This window comes from Falco rusticolus, chromosome 9 (genome assembly GCF_015220075.1).
Source record: "Falco rusticolus isolate bFalRus1 chromosome 9, bFalRus1.pri, whole genome shotgun sequence".
Lineage (NCBI taxonomy): Eukaryota > Metazoa > Chordata > Aves > Falconiformes > Falconidae > Falco > Falco rusticolus.
Window position 1 is genome coordinate 51,578,314 of NC_051195.1, and position 16,543 is coordinate 51,594,856.

At 52.2% G+C, this 16,543-nt stretch overlaps 4 protein-coding genes across 6 annotated transcripts; 1 reads left to right on the top strand and 3 right to left on the bottom strand.

Moving 5' to 3' along the window:
- Positions 1-263: 263 nt before the first annotated feature.
- ARPC5L (actin related protein 2/3 complex subunit 5 like) lies at positions 264-4,174 on the bottom strand. 2 transcript variants are annotated; one of them, XM_037400467.1, is made up of 4 exons: positions 3,932-4,174; positions 3,667-3,739; positions 3,260-3,436; positions 264-831 (listed from the first exon to the last, which is right to left on the bottom strand). In XM_037400467.1, the coding sequence occupies exons 1-4, from the start codon at positions 4,069-4,071 to the stop codon at positions 769-771; spliced, it is 453 nt and encodes a 150-aa protein (XP_037256364.1). In that variant the 5' UTR covers positions 4,072-4,174; the 3' UTR covers positions 264-768. The 2 variants fall into 2 exon arrangements, with proteins under 2 accessions (XP_037256364.1, XP_037256363.1); XM_037400466.1 differs by having other exon boundaries at positions 3,667-3,742.
- Positions 4,175-4,355: 181 nt separating this feature from the next.
- On the bottom strand, positions 4,356-8,501 carry PPP6C (protein phosphatase 6 catalytic subunit). The gene is made up of 7 exons (XM_037400465.1): positions 8,372-8,501; positions 8,168-8,263; positions 7,987-8,052; positions 7,345-7,486; positions 6,159-6,238; positions 5,798-6,007; positions 4,356-5,084 (listed from the first exon to the last, which is right to left on the bottom strand). Exons 1-7 carry the CDS (start codon positions 8,444-8,446, stop codon positions 4,836-4,838), a joined length of 918 nt encoding a protein of 305 aa, XP_037256362.1. The 5' UTR covers positions 8,447-8,501; the 3' UTR covers positions 4,356-4,835.
- Positions 8,502-8,538: 37 nt separating this feature from the next.
- On the top strand, positions 8,539-11,241 carry RABEPK (Rab9 effector protein with kelch motifs). 2 transcript variants are annotated; one of them, XM_037400463.1, is made up of 7 exons: positions 8,539-8,676; positions 8,802-8,950; positions 9,029-9,181; positions 9,410-9,571; positions 10,151-10,300; positions 10,484-10,633; positions 10,852-11,241. In XM_037400463.1, the coding sequence occupies exons 1-7, from the start codon at positions 8,618-8,620 to the stop codon at positions 11,142-11,144; spliced, it is 1,116 nt and encodes a 371-aa protein (XP_037256360.1). In that variant the 5' UTR covers positions 8,539-8,617; the 3' UTR covers positions 11,145-11,241. The 2 variants fall into 2 exon arrangements, with proteins under 2 accessions (XP_037256360.1, XP_037256361.1); XM_037400464.1 differs by lacking the exon at positions 9,029-9,181.
- Positions 11,242-12,111: 870 nt separating this feature from the next.
- On the bottom strand, positions 12,112-16,327 carry HSPA5 (heat shock protein family A (Hsp70) member 5). The gene is made up of 9 exons (XM_037400462.1): positions 16,271-16,327; positions 16,052-16,182; positions 15,482-15,713; positions 15,045-15,182; positions 14,730-14,842; positions 14,256-14,646; positions 13,709-13,946; positions 13,361-13,528; positions 12,112-12,998 (listed from the first exon to the last, which is right to left on the bottom strand). Exons 2-9 carry the CDS (start codon positions 16,165-16,167, stop codon positions 12,439-12,441), a joined length of 1,956 nt encoding a protein of 651 aa, XP_037256359.1. The 5' UTR covers positions 16,168-16,182; positions 16,271-16,327; the 3' UTR covers positions 12,112-12,438.
- Positions 16,328-16,543: the final 216 nt, after the last annotated feature.

Sequence of the window (16,543 nt, forward strand, 5' to 3'; positions counted from 1 at the left end):
TTGTTCATCCTAGAGAGAGAACAAATCAAACCACGTGTGATTGTGTACTCTAGTGTCTGCATCTTAGAAGCCCTGATGGAACAGCTGAGCTTGGTCTCCCTCCCTGCAGCCAGCATAGCTGGATTTGAGGGCAGATTCTGTGAACAGGTGGAATTCAGAGCGTTCATGGGAAAGTGGAGAGTTAGCTTAGAATCGGTATGTTGCTGACCTGCTTTTGAGTAAAGTGTCAGACTTAGGATTTAGCGAAAAATAAATTACTTAACTCATGTGATCCAAGAACTTTATTGATGCAGCAGGCACTTTACACTGAAACCAACCCCAGTCCAGCTCGTCCTTTGACTGTACGTACAAAATCACCATTCTAACGAACACTTCTCCCACCATTGGCTGTCAGGATCTTGCACCTGCCACGGACACAGCTACCTCTTAAATAAGCAGTACACGCAGAATCTTCTATCACCACACTTCAGTAAAGCAGCGTCTGAAAATACCTGTTCACTTACAGTAGTAGGAGGCAGGAGTGTGCCTTCTCTCTGCCTGTTAAAGAAGGGATCAGGAGAATGTCTTGGCTCCTGTGTTTGATAGTCGGAATATGCAGGAATAGCTTTATTCTTCCCCCACCTTTAAGGTTAAAAGCATCCCAAGAGGAGGTTTCCATAGTATTTCAGTAGATTGCGATCTCTAATAAAGATGGACCAGTGTCATTGCAGCTAATTCCTTCTTCTGAGTCCAAAACTCATCGTCGTCATGGTTCAAGTTAATAGTCTTTTAAACAGTCTTTCTTGCTGTAAGAACTCTTACAATGGAACCTAGTCCACCTACTGCTAATGCCTGTGGGGATGGGAAAAGGAGAGGTTACACAGTTGCTGTGTTGCACATAAAAGGCATCTTAAAAGAACAGACAATTAAGTGTTTATAACAGAGCAGTATATGACTCGTTCTCCAGAAACTTTTCACACAGAGGCAGCTTAGCCTCTTCCACCTCACTCTACTCCTTTTTTGCTCTCAAATCTTTACAACAGTTAATTGCGGGGGGGGGGGGAAATTATTTATTTTTCTCTAGCACATGCAGACATTAAAGCTATTCATTCATTTTGTTTAGCACTAAGCTGTACCATGCAGCATTAGGCTTCCACTGTGAAGCCATGCTGCCCCCACCAGCCTGTGAGGGCTGGCAGCGGGGGCTCCCCAGCACACACAGCCCCCACCCCTGAGAAAGCTCTTCGTGCTGATTGCTGCCTGCAGAACAGGCACGGTTCTGGGGTTGTTCTACCTCTGTGTGTCCTCCTTGCCCCACTGACACCTTTACCTTCCTGCAGTGATGAGTTCTACGTGCGCACACTGGCTCCACCTTGCAGCATGTGCGCTGAGTGATTGAGGGCGACAGTTCAGGGCTCATGGGGGAGCTCAGCCCTGAACTCAGATTGTTCCCATCTTGGGAAGTTTGTGCCTCACTTCCCCTCTGTAAATACACACGAGTGATCTTTGGCTTAAAGTACTGGAGTACATATATAGTAATATTCTATAAATGTGCTCTGTGCCATAAAGAACCAAGGAAATGAAGGGGAAATTACATTCTCCAAAATCTAACCATCTTTTGAATCTAAAGGACACCAATGTCACGTGTCACTGATGATGCAGAATGTCTCACCTCCCATACCCCTGAACAGGGAAGGAGGAAGGGCTCGTTTCAGTTTCATTTGCATCCCTCAATGTAAAGAACGTATCCCTCTGAAGACTAGAAGACGATGGATGTGATTATGAAAAAATAAATACTAAAGCTGACTGCTTAAAATGAGGCATGTTTACTCTGCAGACGTAATTCAAATCAAGCCTGATGGGTACTGCCGCGTCTGAAATGAGAACAATGATCCACAGCACCAGACATTTCTCACTGTCGTTGGGACATGGACGCAAAGCGTCCACTTGGAGCAGAACATGCACGCGCTGCACGCACATCAACGTTCCTGAGTTACCAGACCTGACAGGTGTGGGGGTGGCAGCCCTTTTCCAGAGGACAGACTGGTACCACCACTGGGCAGCTGACTCCTCTGAGCAAGCCACACGTCTTACCGGTAGTGCCAAAAAGAACACAAGGGTTTAAACCCTGCCCAGCCTACTCCAGACCTGCCTTGTTCCTTTCAAAACAAAGAGGACGAGATGCTTTACGTGTGCCTACATGCTCTGAGCACTGTCATCTTTCCAGTCAGGGTGGTATTGTGTAATGTTACACACTGGGAGCACCCACCCATGGCTACCTGAAAACAGTCTCCAGTGGAAACAACAGGGGGGAAAAAAAGAAGGAAATAAAAAATCAAGCAGAAGCCTGTTCCTTGCTGTCCTGAGAAATTCTATCCTCTGTCAAGGTTCTGCAAAGCAGGTGACAGCTGCTGATAGCTGGAGTCACTCTACACCTGTTCTATCGTTACATATCACAGGAAAAAACCTGTACGCTGTGAGAACGACAGCGGCATTAGCAGCAGGCTGCGCTGCTGCGGTGCCAGTGGTACAGGGAGGGAGCTGCAGCATTCCTAGTGACCACTTTTCCTAGGAGAAGCACCAACAGCCAGTGCTGCAGCTGAAGCCCCTGCAGCTGGGAAAGATTTCACTCCCAATTCCTGCCTGGGGGCAGCAGCACCACATCACAGAGAGGGAAGGTCTAACACTAGGACTATGAACAACGTTCTACCCACCCTGTCTCACAAGGGGCATTTCATGGAAACACGAGAAGACCACTCCAGATCCCACTGGTATCTTTCTGGAGATCTCAAAAGCCTCTCCTGTGCAAACCAAACAGGTTTGCTAAATCCTGTCCCCAAGCTGTGACAAGTACGCTGCTAGCAGCATGCAGGTGATGCAAACTGCCAGCCCCGAGCCAGCCCCAGCACCCCTCAGCTGCATGCTCAGCCCCAGAGGAAAGCTGGCAGCTACATCCCACCAACCCATCTCCACCCCCAGCCTTCTCCTTGGTGGGGCCACGGCACTTGCTAGATGTTGAAGGTGGTGCAATGCTTCCTCCAGTAGATGCTGCCCTGCCACAAGTCTCACCTTGGCCCCTGGCAGTGGATAAGGTTTGAAATATGGGCAAAGGCTTACCGAGTCCAAACTCGGAGACCAAAGGTAAAAGGAAATGCTACTTCCTGTGCTCCTTGGGGATGAGCCCCCAAACACCATCTGCTTCTCTTGCAGCGGCTCTCGCAAAAGCACTGACAGGGACCCAGCAGAGCAGGGCGGCACCCAGAGAGCACCAAACACGTACCTTTTCATGCCACTGAAGTAATATTGCACTGCTATTTTCTGTTGGCTTTTCAAATCCTTTATAAATGTACTTCATTAACAAGTCAATGCCATTTCTGTCTAAGGAATTCACTGCTTGTTCTATTTCACTGCTTTTAAAAGATGTGAGGACTTTAAGCATGGTTCCCTGGGCCTGCTCCTGCGAAGACAAGGAAAGGAGAAGGTGAGGACCAGCAAAGCTGGAAACGATCCCAGGACGGGCACTCGACAGAGCACGCTCAGAGGAGCGGTGGCCACGCCAAAGGCGGCCGCGCCATAACCGAGCGGGTGCGCAGCTCTCACGTCGGGTTCCAGCGAAGGGCAGAATGCGCGGGGCCCGCCCAGCGGGGCACACTGCCCCGCCGCTCCAGCAGCGCCCGGCCGCGTTACCTTCATCGCCTGGCTCCTCGCGTTGCCCGGCGCGCTCCTCAGGGCGGCGTGGAAGGCGCGCAGCGCGTCCCCTCTGCGGCGCAGCAGTCAAGGACTCACCCGCTGCCCCGCAGCGCCCGGCCCAACGCGCCCGCGGCTGCCGCCACCCCCAGGCAACGGACCGGCGCTCGGGGCCGCTCCTCCTGCCCCCGCCGCCCCGCGGGGCCGCGCCGCAGCCGCCCGGGCGGGAGGCGGCGGGGCCCGCCGCGCCCCCCCCAAAGGATACTGCCTCAGCAGCGCCTCCACCTCGGGGCTGGCGTCGGGCTCGGCCGCCGCCGCTTCCTCGGGCTCCTCCACGAACCGGTTCTCGTCGTACTGGTCGATGTCGAGGCGGCGGAAGCGGGAGGAGAGCGTGCTCCGCGCCATGCCGCCGGCCCGGCGCCCGCCCCGCCCCGGAACCGGAACCCCCGCGCGGCCGGAAGCGGAAGCCGCGGACGCCCAGCCCCGCCCCGTGGGTGCGCAGCGCGTTATTCACCGGGGGGCGGGGGCTCGCGTAAGGTGCGACTTTATTAAAAACGCAAGGGATCTGAAAAAAATCAGAACAATTATTTTAATGTACAAATTCAATCGCTGTAGCAGGTTTGTGTAGTTTTAACAAAAAAAAAAAAAAGGGGGGGGGGGGAGGGGGAGGAGCCCTTCCGGCCACTTTATTTTTTATCCACTTAAAACAAGCTACGAGGACGACTCGGCTGGAGGCCGCGGAGCTGTACACAACACAAGGCATTCACAGTCCCACCGTGCGCACTAGGCAGTAACTTTGCTGCTGAAATTTCTTAAAACTTACCAAACAAAATGCTGAATTACACACTGGGACCGAGCTGCTTCCCGGGCACCGCCACAGTGGTGGGGGAAACGCTCCATCTAAACCCAGAAATACGTAATAACTACATGCAGTAGTATAAATTTCAAGGACATATTACAAATACTCTGAAATTAACGGGGGGGGGGGGGGGGGGGGGGGGGGGCGGGGCAACACCCACTTGCTACAGACACCATAATACACAATAAATTTAGATAATTTAAAAATAAAAAAGGCAAGAGGCAGCATTTCAGCAGCAAAGTGCTCAATAAAAAGTATATTGTAAAGGGACAGTACAAGGGAAGAGGGAGACAGCAGGCAGGGAAAGGTCTCAGAGGAAATACGGTGTGGTTGTTCTAGGAGGAATTACACGTTCTGAATCTGGAACTGCGCGGAATAACTTTGGTTCTCTTGTATTTACATCTTTAAAGACCATGATTGACGCAATATTTCCACAGCGGTAGCAGTAATTTGGAGCAGACCATACCGTTACCAATTTCTCATCAAACATGAATTTATAGCCTTCATGAACTAGCTGATGCGCTCTGCAGATGAGTTTTAAGTTGTTGATGTGAACAAACTGCAAAGAAAAAAAAGCAGGTCAGTTCTCTCTGAGCAGCCACTGCTACCGCAGCAGCCCCCTCCAGCGAGGCAGGGCTTACACAGAAGCTTTTTCACCCAGTGCACTGAAAAAAACCAACTACTCGGGTTTTGAGACCCAAACAGTGAGAAACAGTGATGAAACACAGGCGACAGCTGCAATGGCCAAGTCTGTGCTGTCCGCAAGACCCAATCCTTCCCGAACGCGCTGCAGAAAGGCTGCAGAGCCAACACAGAACATGAGCGCGGCATTTGTAACACAGCTAGTTCAGAAGCCTGCAAAGGTCAGTGCATGTTCGTCCCGAAAAACTGGCTCACTGTTTCCCAAAGCAATGAAACTTAAGTCAAGAGTTGTTAAGAAAAATGGTGGGTTTTTCTCCTAAATCCTTAGAAAAGTACTCTAGTATCACTAAAGTTTGCATAGTTAATCTCACTGCGTTACACTTTTTAAAAGCAAGATCAGCGTGACCACATCCAGCAGCTGTATTTATGCTTTTAAGTTCAAATGGCTTGTTTTCAAGTTGGCCCAAGCGAACCTTCTCCATCACCACGACTTACTGGCAGTGGTCTTATGAGAAAGCATTGTCTCGCAGCACCCTCGATCTGTTTGTTGCTGGGGTAAATAACAAACTGACCCAAACCATTTCTTTCATACCTGCAGTTACTTTATGTTGCACGCAACAGCATCATTACCTCGTTCGTCACCTTCGCACCAAAGAGCCACCCTGCTCCTCGCGGACTGATTGCCCACGTGTCGACGTCTTCTGGATCAGACCAAACTAGGTCACAGAAGGCGCCTTTGTGAGGAATTTCTTGATTACGTTCAATGGTTCGAATCTGATCGAGTGTCTTGATGTCTGGAGAGAGGCCACCATGCACACAGAGAATCTGCTCATCTATTAACTGCAGGAAAGAAAAAAAGACAGGCATACAAAATCCTCAGTATTGTCATCCAGCCCAGAACGCTACCAGTGCGACCCTTAAAGGTCACTAGTTCTAGAATTCACATTCAGGTGATCTATCTGTATTTTTATAACTTGGTGTTCACACTTACAGCTGCTATTGTGAGCATGTCAAAGACTTTGGTACAGTATCTCCAAGCATTAGCATTTCCGTATTTGGTTTGGCACTCATCTGTTAAACAGAGAATTTTTTTCTTCTTAATGGACCAGAAGACATTCAGACAGTAAGATCAGAGGCAAACACATAAAGCACAAGTTGCAAAGTCAGATGTACGATAAAAACCCTATTAGGAGCACCACAGGGAAGCTGCTGCTGGCCAGGCTCCCCTCAGAAGGGACCAAGGTACCTGCGGGGCTTTGCTTACTGAGCAACATGCCAGGTGGTGCAGAGAAAACAGTCTTGTGCAACAGAGCCAGCGATGCTTTCGCTGCTTCCCATGGCTGGCCAGCTGGGAACCAACCCCTGACCAGACCAGCCAAGAGCTTAAATTAGCAAATTTTATACAGAAGAACTGAGGTTGAGAGCATGAACTGACCGGGGCTAGTGGGAGATATTCCTACCACAAAGAGGAGTCACAGCAGCTTTGTTTAAAGCTACATGAACATGGCAGTAAACCTGGCAGGCAGGCATTTCCTAAGCAACTTGTGAACATTCCTCCTTGTTCTTGTTGACACATTATCCAAAAGAAAGTATGTCACAGGCTATATTCTTTGTGGCAGGTGTTAGATATTGTCTAGGATTTCCCCAGGTTTTATCACAGCCTCACATGACAAAAAAATAAGTTTCCAAGCAATTTAATTCCCTCAGGTTTTCACACACTTGTTCTGCTGCTTATTTCTTGCCAGTTGCATTTTCCCAGATCCTCACTGTTGACAATGAATGGCTTCGACAGCGAACTCTACATGTGACACTGATTTTTAGTTATACTGAAACTTAAGGGGAATTACAGTCACATCATAACCTTGTGTAGAACCTTTCATTACAAGATAGCAAAGCAAGTTCTGTATAACTATGTGCTCAGTCTCTAAAATTGAATGTGGCACCAAAACCTAGACGCTAGAGGAAAAGAGCGCCAAGATCTGGACTAAAACACATTCTGCTTCACAAAGACAACGATCACATTAACAAATAACAACATCAAGTTCTACTGAGCCCACGCCCCATGCAGTCCCAGGGAAGCCCCAGCAAAAGCTGCATTCAAAATGGATTTCCCAAGGGAAAGACATCGTTTATTACACGTTAGCCCCCACTCAGAAACTGTTTGGATAAAGACTTACCATAAAATCCATATACTTGTGTTATCTGCCTGCTTTCATGATTGCCTCGTAACAGTGTGATACGATCAGGCCACTTAGCTTTTAGTGCAAGAAGGTAAGTGAAAGTCTCAAGACTATAATAACCTCTATCTACAAAGTCACCCTGCAAGTCAAAAAAATATTCGTAAACGGAGAAACAGTCAAATGGAGAATTGCCAAGTGATACACCCCGTTCTACATTTCTCGCGGTACATAACGAACCCTAACGCCAAGGGGAAGCTGGGGTCTGCTCAGATCTAGGAGAGCATGTTCTTTGGTCACCCAGAGTATCAGATTCGAGCTGGCCACCGCACTCACCCAGAGCTGCCCAACACACGTGACGGACCCCCAGCCCCCCCCCGGCTCAGGCAGGGTGCTGCTGCAGCACCCACACAGCTCCGCTCGATGGGCATCGTGCTCCTCTATTCCCACGTCGCTTTACACCACCTAATTCCTACTTAACTCCACAAAGTAAAACCCGTTGGCAGCAGCCAAACAGTGAAAGCAAAGACAACGCTCCCGGCCAGGGTCTGAAACTCAATGCACCTGGCAGGATTTAACTCGCAAACTCGTTTTTTACAAACGAGACAGGCCAAGAAGCTGGGGCACGCCCGGTGCACGCACCATGAAGATGTAGTTGGTGTCCGGGACCTGGCCGCCGGTCCGGAACAGCTCGCACAGGTCGTAGAACTGCGGAGAGAAGCAGCCGCGTGAGGGGGGCGGGCCCCGGGGGGCTCAGCGCGGGCGCGGCGGGGCCGCGGCTGGGCCCCGGCGGGGCGGGGCCGGGCCGGCAGCCGTCCGTTACCTGCCCGTGGATGTCCCCGCAGACGGTGACGGGCGTGGAGACGGGCTGGACGTTGGACTCCTCCAGCAGCAGGTCGCACACATAATCGCAGAGGCGCTGCGAGAGAAGAGCGGGTCAGCTCCAGCCCCGGGCCCGCCCGGCCCCCGCCCGGCCCCCGCCCCGGCCCGCCCCGCCCCGCCGCGGGCCCCGCCGCCGCCGCCGCACCTTGAGGTCGTTCTCGGGCAGGTACTTGCAGAGCCGCGCGATCTCCACGTACTTGTCTAGGTCCAGCGGCGCCATCTTGGGACGGCGGCTCGGGACCGGAAGTGGGGACCGGCACTTCCGGGGGCGGGGCGAGACGCCGGCGGAAGCCTGGGGCACTTCCGGCGGGCGCGGGCCGGAAGGTGACAGCCGCTTCCGGCGGGGGCCGCTGCGTGCCGAGCGGCGCGGTCCCCCCCGGCTTGGCCCGCCATGGGCCTGCGGGCGCTGCCGCTGCTGGAGCCAGGCCGCCGCCCGCAGCCGACCAAGTGGTGAGCAGGGCGGGGGGGCGCGGCTGACGCTGCCCGGCGCGGCTGACGCTGCCCGGCGCGGCTGACGCTGCCCGGCGCGGCTGACGCTGCCCGGCGCGGCTGACGCTGCCCGGCGCTTCCCGCAGGTACCGGTTGTCTCCGCGCGGTGAGCGGCCCCGCGGGCGCGTGGGCCACGGCTGCCTCTTCCTGCCCGGCGGCGGCCCCGGCCGCGTCCTCCTCCTGGGTGGCGCCGACCCCGCCGGCGCCTTTGCGGACGCCCACTTCGTGGAGCTGGGTGAGGGCCGGGCCGCGGGACCGGGGGGGCTGGGGAGAGAGCGAGGGGCCGAGGCCGACCGCTCTCCGCTGCCCGCAGGCGCGCACCGCTGGGCCGCGGCCGGCTGGAGCGGGCTGCGGCCGCGCTACGAGCACGCCACCTGCCTGCCCGCCGGCAGCCCCCCGCGCCTCTGGGTCTTCGGCGGTGCCCACCCGGCGGGGAACCGGAACTGCGTCCAGGTGCTGGACCTCGGTGAGGGCCCGGGGAGCGCGGCGGCGGGGCCAGGCCCCGGGGAGGGCCCCGGGAGCGCGGTGGCAGGGGCCGGCCCAGTCACTCAGGGCTGCCCTTGGAGTACGGGCCCCGCGAGCGGGTGGGCACGAAGGTGCCGTCAAGCTCCGCCACGGTGGCTGTCACCTGCCGGGGAAGAGGGTGTTTTCTGTTACCGTGTTGATCGCTTTGTTAATCAAATGTTTTAATTAGAAATGGGAACCTGGAAGAGTCCTGAAGTGAGAGGCCTGCCGCCGCTGCCTAGGACGTTTCACACATCCTCAGCAGCTATAGGAGACTGTCTGTATGTGTTTGGAGGGGGAGAGAAAGGAGCAGAACCGGTTCAAGACCAGCAGCTGCATGTGTTTGACACTGGTACCTCCAGATGCGGGAAGGGCCCTTGTGCCAAACACAGAATCCTCCTCTGTGCAGTGGGAGGGCTGCACTCCACAGAGACATGGAGATGCTGGCCCCCTGCTTTGGCTACGAGTTTAAGTGGGTGGGTGGGTGGGTGGGTGTTCCTCACTGCTGACACACACTTGTCCTTATGTAGTCCCTGGGAACTTGGGCCAGAACAGCAGTGTAAAGCTCTGGGATAAGGAATGCCATGGGAGGTGGGAGTAGTTTGTCACTTCTGCCCAACAGCTGATTCCTTTCTGTGGTGACATTGTCCTGTGCTGCTCGGGTACTGTCAGAGTTGTCCCATTCATTCTTACAGCCCCACGTGCACCAGAACACGTTTGCCTTCCAGTTTGAATTAATCTTTTGTGCTACTGGGTGACCAAAACAGCAGAGCAGCGTCGGAGGCCTTGCCTGCAGTTTGCGCTGTGGCGTTAGCTCTTCTCTGACCCCACTGGAGTTGCTTCCTTAGGATGCCTCGGCAGGGCTCTGGGGTCACTGGTTTGTAGAGCTTCCGGAGTTTTCTTCCTAATGCATGTGCACTCCCATTTTTAGCCACCTTGTCCTGGTCCCAGCCGGATACTCACGGTGATCCCCCTTCTCCTCGGCACGGGCACGTTGTGGTTGCAGTTGGGACCAAACTGTTCATCCACGGTGGTTTAGCTGGAGACACTTTTTACAATGATCTGTTCTGCATTGATACAAGTAAGTATGGAGATAGGTACTGCAGAGCTACAGCTGTTGTGTGCTGCGTTTTGATTTTGGCAGACCTTTTTTCTAAAAGATCAGTTCTTAAATGCTTGAAATACTATCCCATTTGTTTAAAACAACAAAACTTGCTGGTTTTTTCATGTGCATAACCACAGATGTGTTCTTTTTCTCCAACAGATGATATGAGGTGGGTTAAGATCCCAGCCACTGGCGATGTCCCAGGAGGACGGGCATCCCACTCATCAGCCGTGTTTAAGGATCACTTGTACATTTTTGGTGGGATAGGCCCAGCTGGGACACTAGACACTACATACAAGTATCACACAGGTAGGGAGACTTCTCTGAGATGTGCAGTGGTAAGTGCGTGACCCGCTCGGTTCCTGGGCTTTGCTGTCCCAAAAGTCTGTACCGCTGTGCTGGGGTTACAGCAGTACAAGACTAAATGCTCTATAATGTTGAAAAGTCATCTAATGGCGTCACAGCCCCAGCACACCGTAAGCTGGGGAAGCCATATTTAGAGATGTGAATGTGTCTTTGCACTGCAGAGAGGCAGCAGTGGACGCTCCTACAGTTTGATTCCCCGCTGCCTGCTGGGAGGCTGGACCATGCTATGTGCATCATTCCCTGGCAGGCTGCGAAGAGTGGAGGCACCAGCACCTGGGAAGACAAAGCTGGGGATGAGTCACCTGTGCTGGTGGGCAGCAACGGTGGCCCCCTGCAGCAGGGCCAGGATAAGGGGTGTGCTGAGGGTGCAGTTGTGCACCTGCTGTTTGTATTTGGTGGGATGGACACACAGGGGGAAATATACAGGGACTGTGTGGTCAGTCTGATTGAATAGCACAGCTGTGGTCCTGCACAGCACCAGCCTTTTCTACGGTTTTATAGTACATCACATTAAGTTGATTCTTTCCAATAAAGAAATTCTTACCCTCAAAGAGGCAGTGCTGTGCTAACACCTCCCCAAGGTAATGGATGGTTTCTGTATGCAGTCCTGCTGGCCAGAGGCACAGAGTTCCCTGGGGGGGGGGTGGCTGCAGAAAGGGTTCAGCTGCTGCACCAGGAGAGCCCAGAGGGGTTGTGGGTCAGGAGAGAGGGCTTCCTGCTGGCTGCAGGAACACCATCTGCAAAGCCAGTGGTACTTGGAAACAGCATATTCTGGGAGAGGTGAGAGTCTTCACCATTTTTAAAATGAGTGAGTGAAAAAGCCAGAAGCATCCCCCATGCCAGGGAAAAGGTGAAGCGCCAAGTGGTTTTAAAGAGGTACTACAGCAGGCACCACAAAAGCTCCTTCTGTACTCTGTTCCATTTCTTATCTAATCCCAGGGATAGGACAAGTATCTTAGTTAAATAAAAAGACCCAAGTTCCAAAGATGACTTTTTTTTTTTAAATTACATTAGGTCTAGACTAGCTAACTGTTCCATTATCTTATATGAGACTATGGAAACTATTTTTAGGAGCTTTTATTACTTTCCTGCACTATTTGTGGTTAAGCTGGTCTCCTTCACCTGCTTTGCATTTAAGTTTGCATCATAACTGATGGGGGGTAGATAAACCTCTGCTTTCAGGCCTCTCAGCCTTCTTTCCAGCTTTTTCCCCACTACATGTGGTGCTCTCCTCCACCAGGGAGGCCAGAAGGCTCACAATCCCAGGAAAGGCTTACCTTGAAGGGTCACCATACCAAAGGGCAACTCAAACCCTAGCAGTCTGGCGTAATTCACATCTTGGTTACACCTAGTTGCAGTTAACTATGTAATATCCTAGCTGCCATTAACTAGATAACAGAAGGCACAAAACCAGAACGAAGTCCAGTGTAAATAACAAATTTATTGTGGTCACTTCAGGTAGAAAAGTTCTACACCAAATTCATATGACCAGCTTGTTAAATAGAATGCTTCCACTGCCAATACTTCTAAACCCATTTTGCATTTACACTCCCCCCCTGCTACCCTTTCCCTCCCCAGACATCAAGCAACTGCTAATGAAAAGCAGTATACAGCCACTTTGGGCTAGCATTTCCAGCTCCACTCACAAGTGAAGATTCAAAGTTACATTCCAAATTAAGAGTTCAATATTTTAAACAAGTGTTCCTGAGTCCAATATATACACACACCACATTCAGAGATGCCAGTATCTACAACTCATCCTTCTCTGCTGCTTCCTCTTCACCAGGGGGAGGGCCTGCACTTCCATAGAGCTTGCTAACAATTGGCTGAACAACTTCCTCCAGCTCCTTCTTTTTTGCTTTGAAGTCTTCTATGTCTGCGTCTTGATGGCTTTCAAGCCACTCAATCTTTTCCTCTACAGCTTTCTCTATTGTTTCTTTATCTTCAGATGACAGCTTGCCACCCAGCTTCTCTTTGTCCCCAATCTGATTCTTCAGAGAATAGGCATAGCTCTCCAGCTCATTCCGGGCATCAATGCCTTCTTTAAGCTTCTTGTCTTCCTCAGCAAATTTCTCTGCATCATTAACCATCCTCTCAATCTCTTCTGGAGTCAGGCGATTCTGATCATTTGTAATAGTGATCTTGTTTTTGTTCCCAGTGCCTTTGTCTTCAGCTGTGACCCGGAGGATTCCATTCACATCTATTTCAAAGGTAACTTCAATCTGGGGGACACCACGAGGGGCAGGAGGGATGCCAGTGAGGTCAAAAGTTCCCAGAAGATGATTATCCTTTGTGAGGGGACGCTCACCTAGAAGACAATTAGATACAGGGTTTATTTCTTTCCTAGCTGTGGTTTGTGCTTTGTCAGGCTACACACTTTTTAAAGTTGTTTTTAATTCCAACCTTGTAACTGTCTAGACACTTCCTACACTATATGCTATTCCCTCTTACTCTGAAGAGCTCTTCAGAGGTGCAACCGTGGTAAAAAGAAAAAGGCACATTTAAAAAAATTCTAGCAACAGCTTTCGATGCAGGTCAGGAAGCCTGATCAGAGCCGTTTCAGACAGCTAGCACTGTTACTGAGCTCTTTTCTATAAAGACATATCCATAAGCATCTACAGCCTTTGTGAGAAGACAGTAGCCAAGTACTGAAGTCCTACAGATTCTTACCTTCATAGACCTTGATTGTCACAGTTGGCTGATTGTCCGAAGCCGTAGAGAAGATCTGAGACTTCTTTGTGGGAACAACAGTATTCCTTGGTATCAGTTTGGTCATTACACCTCCAACAGTCTCAATACCAAGTGTCAGAGGACAGACATCAAGCAACACCAGGTCACCTGGAACAGATCAAGGGTAAGGCTGTAACATGAGTTTGCAACTAGAAAGAAACACCACCCCCATCACTGCGCACAGGATCCTGAGGCCTCAGAGGCACGCAGCTTCTTCAATCTTTTCCAGCTCTAAGTTCTGCTGCATTTTTGTCAATACCCTTGAAGGAACAGCAAAGGTGTCGTTACCTGTATCTTGGTCCCCAGAGAGAACACCAGCCTGGACAGCCGCACCATAGGCTACAGCCTCATCTGGGTTAATGCCACGAGAAGGTTCTTTCCCATTGAAGAACTCTTTAACTAGTTGCTGTATTTTGGGGATGCGAGTAGAGCCACCAACAAGAACTATCTCATCTATATCAGACTTCTTTAGGTCAGAATCCTCCAGAACTTTCTGAACAGGCTTCATAGTGGAACGGAACAGGTCCTAGAAGGCAGAAACACCCCAACAGGACTGTAAGGGCCTATTCCCACATGCCTCATTTCCCAATAATGCAGCGTTTAGTGTATTAAGGGCAACCACTACAGAGGAGGAACATCAACTGGTTTGTGACCAGCCTTGATGAGGCCTCAGCTGTCACTAACATACACACAGCCCCAGCTACCCTGGCAAGGAGCACTTTCTAGTGCGAGCAGGCAGTTATTTATACTCCAGAGTGCAATGTCACAACATGAAATACTGCACAAGTCTCCACTCTAGAGCCAAGGCAATCTAACTTTACATTTCTAAACTTACCATGTTCAGCTCCTCAAACTTGGCCCGAGTAAGGGTCTCTGAGAAATCCTCCCCTTCAAAGAAGGATTCTATTTCAATTCTAGCCTGGTGCTGAGACGACAAGGCTCGCTTTGCTTTCTCCACTTCCCGCCTTAACTTCTGCACAGCTCTGTTATCCTTCCTGACATCTTTTCCAGTTTTCTTCTTGTAGAGTTTGATGAAGTGTTCCATAACACGTTGGTCAAAGTCTTCTCCACCCAGGTGAGTGTCACCATTAGTAGCCACAACTTCAAAGACTCCATTGTCAATTGTGAGGAGGGATACATCAAAAGTTCCACCACCCAAGTCGAACACAAGGATATTCTTTTCACCCTCTCTCTTGTCCAATCCATAAGCAATGGCAGCAGCAGTTCTGTATAGGGAACAGCCCACTCAGAAAACTGGGACTACCACCCCCACCTCCCCAGCAGGCAGGATATATGTGAGGCTACTTACGGCTCATTGATGATTCGCATCACATTCAACCCTGCAATAGTACCAGCATCTTTTGTAGCCTGACGCTGAGCATCATTGAAGTAAGCTGGCACAGTAACAACAGCGTGGGTAACCTGAATGAGTAAGACACAGTTTTGTTATACAAATGAAGTAAAAGTGCATCACTGGTTATCATCATGGCTGTGGTTATTCATAAATAGCTTATTGTTCTTTAGAGGTGGAAACCCACTATCTGCTGAGCCACCAAAGGGGCCAGTAGCACTGAATGGTTTAGTTCAGTTAGTCTGCAGTTGTTAATAGTGCTTATGAACTTACTTTCTTCCCCAGATAAGCCTCAGCAGTTTCCTTCATCTTTGTTAGGACCATAGCAGAAATTTCTTCAGGAGCAAATGTTTTTGTCTGTCCACCTCCAACATCAACTTGAATATGGGGCTTGGCTTTTTTTTCAACAACCTGAAGAGAACAATGCATACTGTCCCATTCAACAATTCACAGAATTATTCCCACTTATCTGAGCATTTCCTTCTTTCTGAAGATTAATAAAAGCCAAGCCTCTGTAACAAAATCTGACTTGTAGCCAACAGAAGGAACTGAGAGCTACACACCACAGCTGCATCACTGCACCCCAACCCTCTTGGGAGGGCTAGGGAACAAACGGGCTGCTCAAAAGGGCACCATAACTCAGCAGCCTCTCCTGGCCAGAAGTGTAGGTCCCCCTCCCCCCATCCCCCTCTCCCACGTTCAGGACCCACCTTGAATGGCAAGTACTTGATATCCTGTTGCACAGAGGGGTCGTTCCAGGTGCGGCCAATGAGCCGCTTCGCATCAAACACTGTGTTCTCGGGGTTGGAGGTAAGCTGGTTCTTGGCAGCGTCCCCGATCAAGCGCTCGCCCTCAGGCGTGAACGCCACGTAGGACGGCGTGATACGGTTCCCCTGGTCGTTGGCGATGATTTCCACGCGGCCATTCTTGAAGACGCCCACACTGGGGGGGGGGGGGGGGGGGGGGCGGGCAGCGGAACCATGAGTCGGTGCTGGGGCCTGCACCCCCCCACTTCCGCTCCTCCCTGCCCGCGGGCCCGCAGCCCCCCCGCCGGCCTCGCCCTGCGCCCCGAGGCCCAGCACAACCCGGGGGCCCACAGCCTGCTACCAACCCCACCCCAAGGCTCTGCTCTGCCCGGGGGCCCACAGCCTGCCTCCCCCCGCACCCCGAGGCCTAGCACCGCCAGCGGACCCACAGGCCCAGCTGCCCCCCCCACCCGCCCCACCCCCCGAGGGCCCAGCCGCTCCGCTCCACCTCCCCACGGCCCGCTCCCAACGCACCAGGAGTAGGTGGTGCCGAGGTCGATGCCCACCACCGTGCCCACATCCTCCTTCTTCTCCTCGTCGTCCGCCCGCGCGGCGCCCAGCAGCAGCAACGCTAACACGAGGTGCCTCATACCGACCGCGCCGCCCTGCCGAGAAACCGCCGGTCACAAAATGGAGGCGCCCCGCGCGCGGCCGGCAGCTCCGCCCGCCCTGGGCCCGCACCGCCGCCCTTACCGTCAGCACCTCAGCCGCCGCGCCCCCAGCCGCTGCTGAACGGTACAGGCGCGCCGCCCGCCCTTATATACCTTACGTTACTCCTTCGTGGAGGCTCGCCATTGGCTGTGGCACCCTCGCTGGAGCTCTCCCATTGGTTGGCTGCTACTAAGCTGGCCTTGCTTGATTGGGGAGATTCAGGCGGCCCCTCTGACATGCCCAGCGCGCCTCCCTCCCGCCACCCCATTGGTTCACCCCGCCGGCGTCGCGGACCTATCAACAGAGAAGTGTGAG

Coding starts and splice junctions, on each gene's coding strand:
- PPP6C (XM_037400465.1), bottom strand. CDS start 8,446: ATGGCGCCGCTGGACCTAGACAAGTACGTGGAGATCGCGCGGCTCTGC. Junction 8,264..8,371: donor TGCCCGAGAACGACCTCAAG/GTGCGGCGGCGG, acceptor CTTCTCTCGCAG/CGCCTCTGCGATTATGTGTG. Junction 6,008..6,158: donor ACATGCTCACAATAGCAGCT/GTAAGTGTGAAC, acceptor TCTTTCCTGCAG/TTAATAGATGAGCAGATTCT.
- HSPA5 (XM_037400462.1), bottom strand. CDS start 16,167: ATGAGGCACCTCGTGTTAGCGTTGCTGCTGCTGGGCGCCGCGCGGGCG. Junction 13,947..14,255: donor AGTTTGAGGAGCTGAACATG/GTAAGTTTAGAA, acceptor TCTGCCTTCTAG/GACCTGTTCCGTTCCACTAT. Junction 13,529..13,708: donor CTCTGGGGACCAAGATACAG/GTAACGACACCT, acceptor GATCTGTTCCAG/GTGACCTGGTGTTGCTTGAT.
- RABEPK (XM_037400463.1), top strand. CDS start 8,618: ATGGGCCTGCGGGCGCTGCCGCTGCTGGAGCCAGGCCGCCGCCCGCAG. Junction 9,572..10,150: donor GCTGCATGTGTTTGACACTG/GTACCTCCAGAT, acceptor TCCCATTTTTAG/CCACCTTGTCCTGGTCCCAG. Junction 10,634..10,851: donor TACATACAAGTATCACACAG/GTAGGGAGACTT, acceptor TTTGCACTGCAG/AGAGGCAGCAGTGGACGCTC.
- ARPC5L (XM_037400466.1), bottom strand. CDS start 4,071: ATGGCGCGGAGCACGCTCTCCTCCCGCTTCCGCCGCCTCGACATCGAC. Junction 3,743..3,931: donor GTGGAGGCGCTGCTGAGGCA/GTATCCTTTGGG, acceptor ACTGCTGCGCCG/CAGAGGGGACGCGCTGCGCG. Junction 3,437..3,666: donor CGAGGAGCCAGGCGATGAAG/GTAACGCGGCCG, acceptor TTGTCTTCGCAG/GAGCAGGCCCAGGGAACCAT.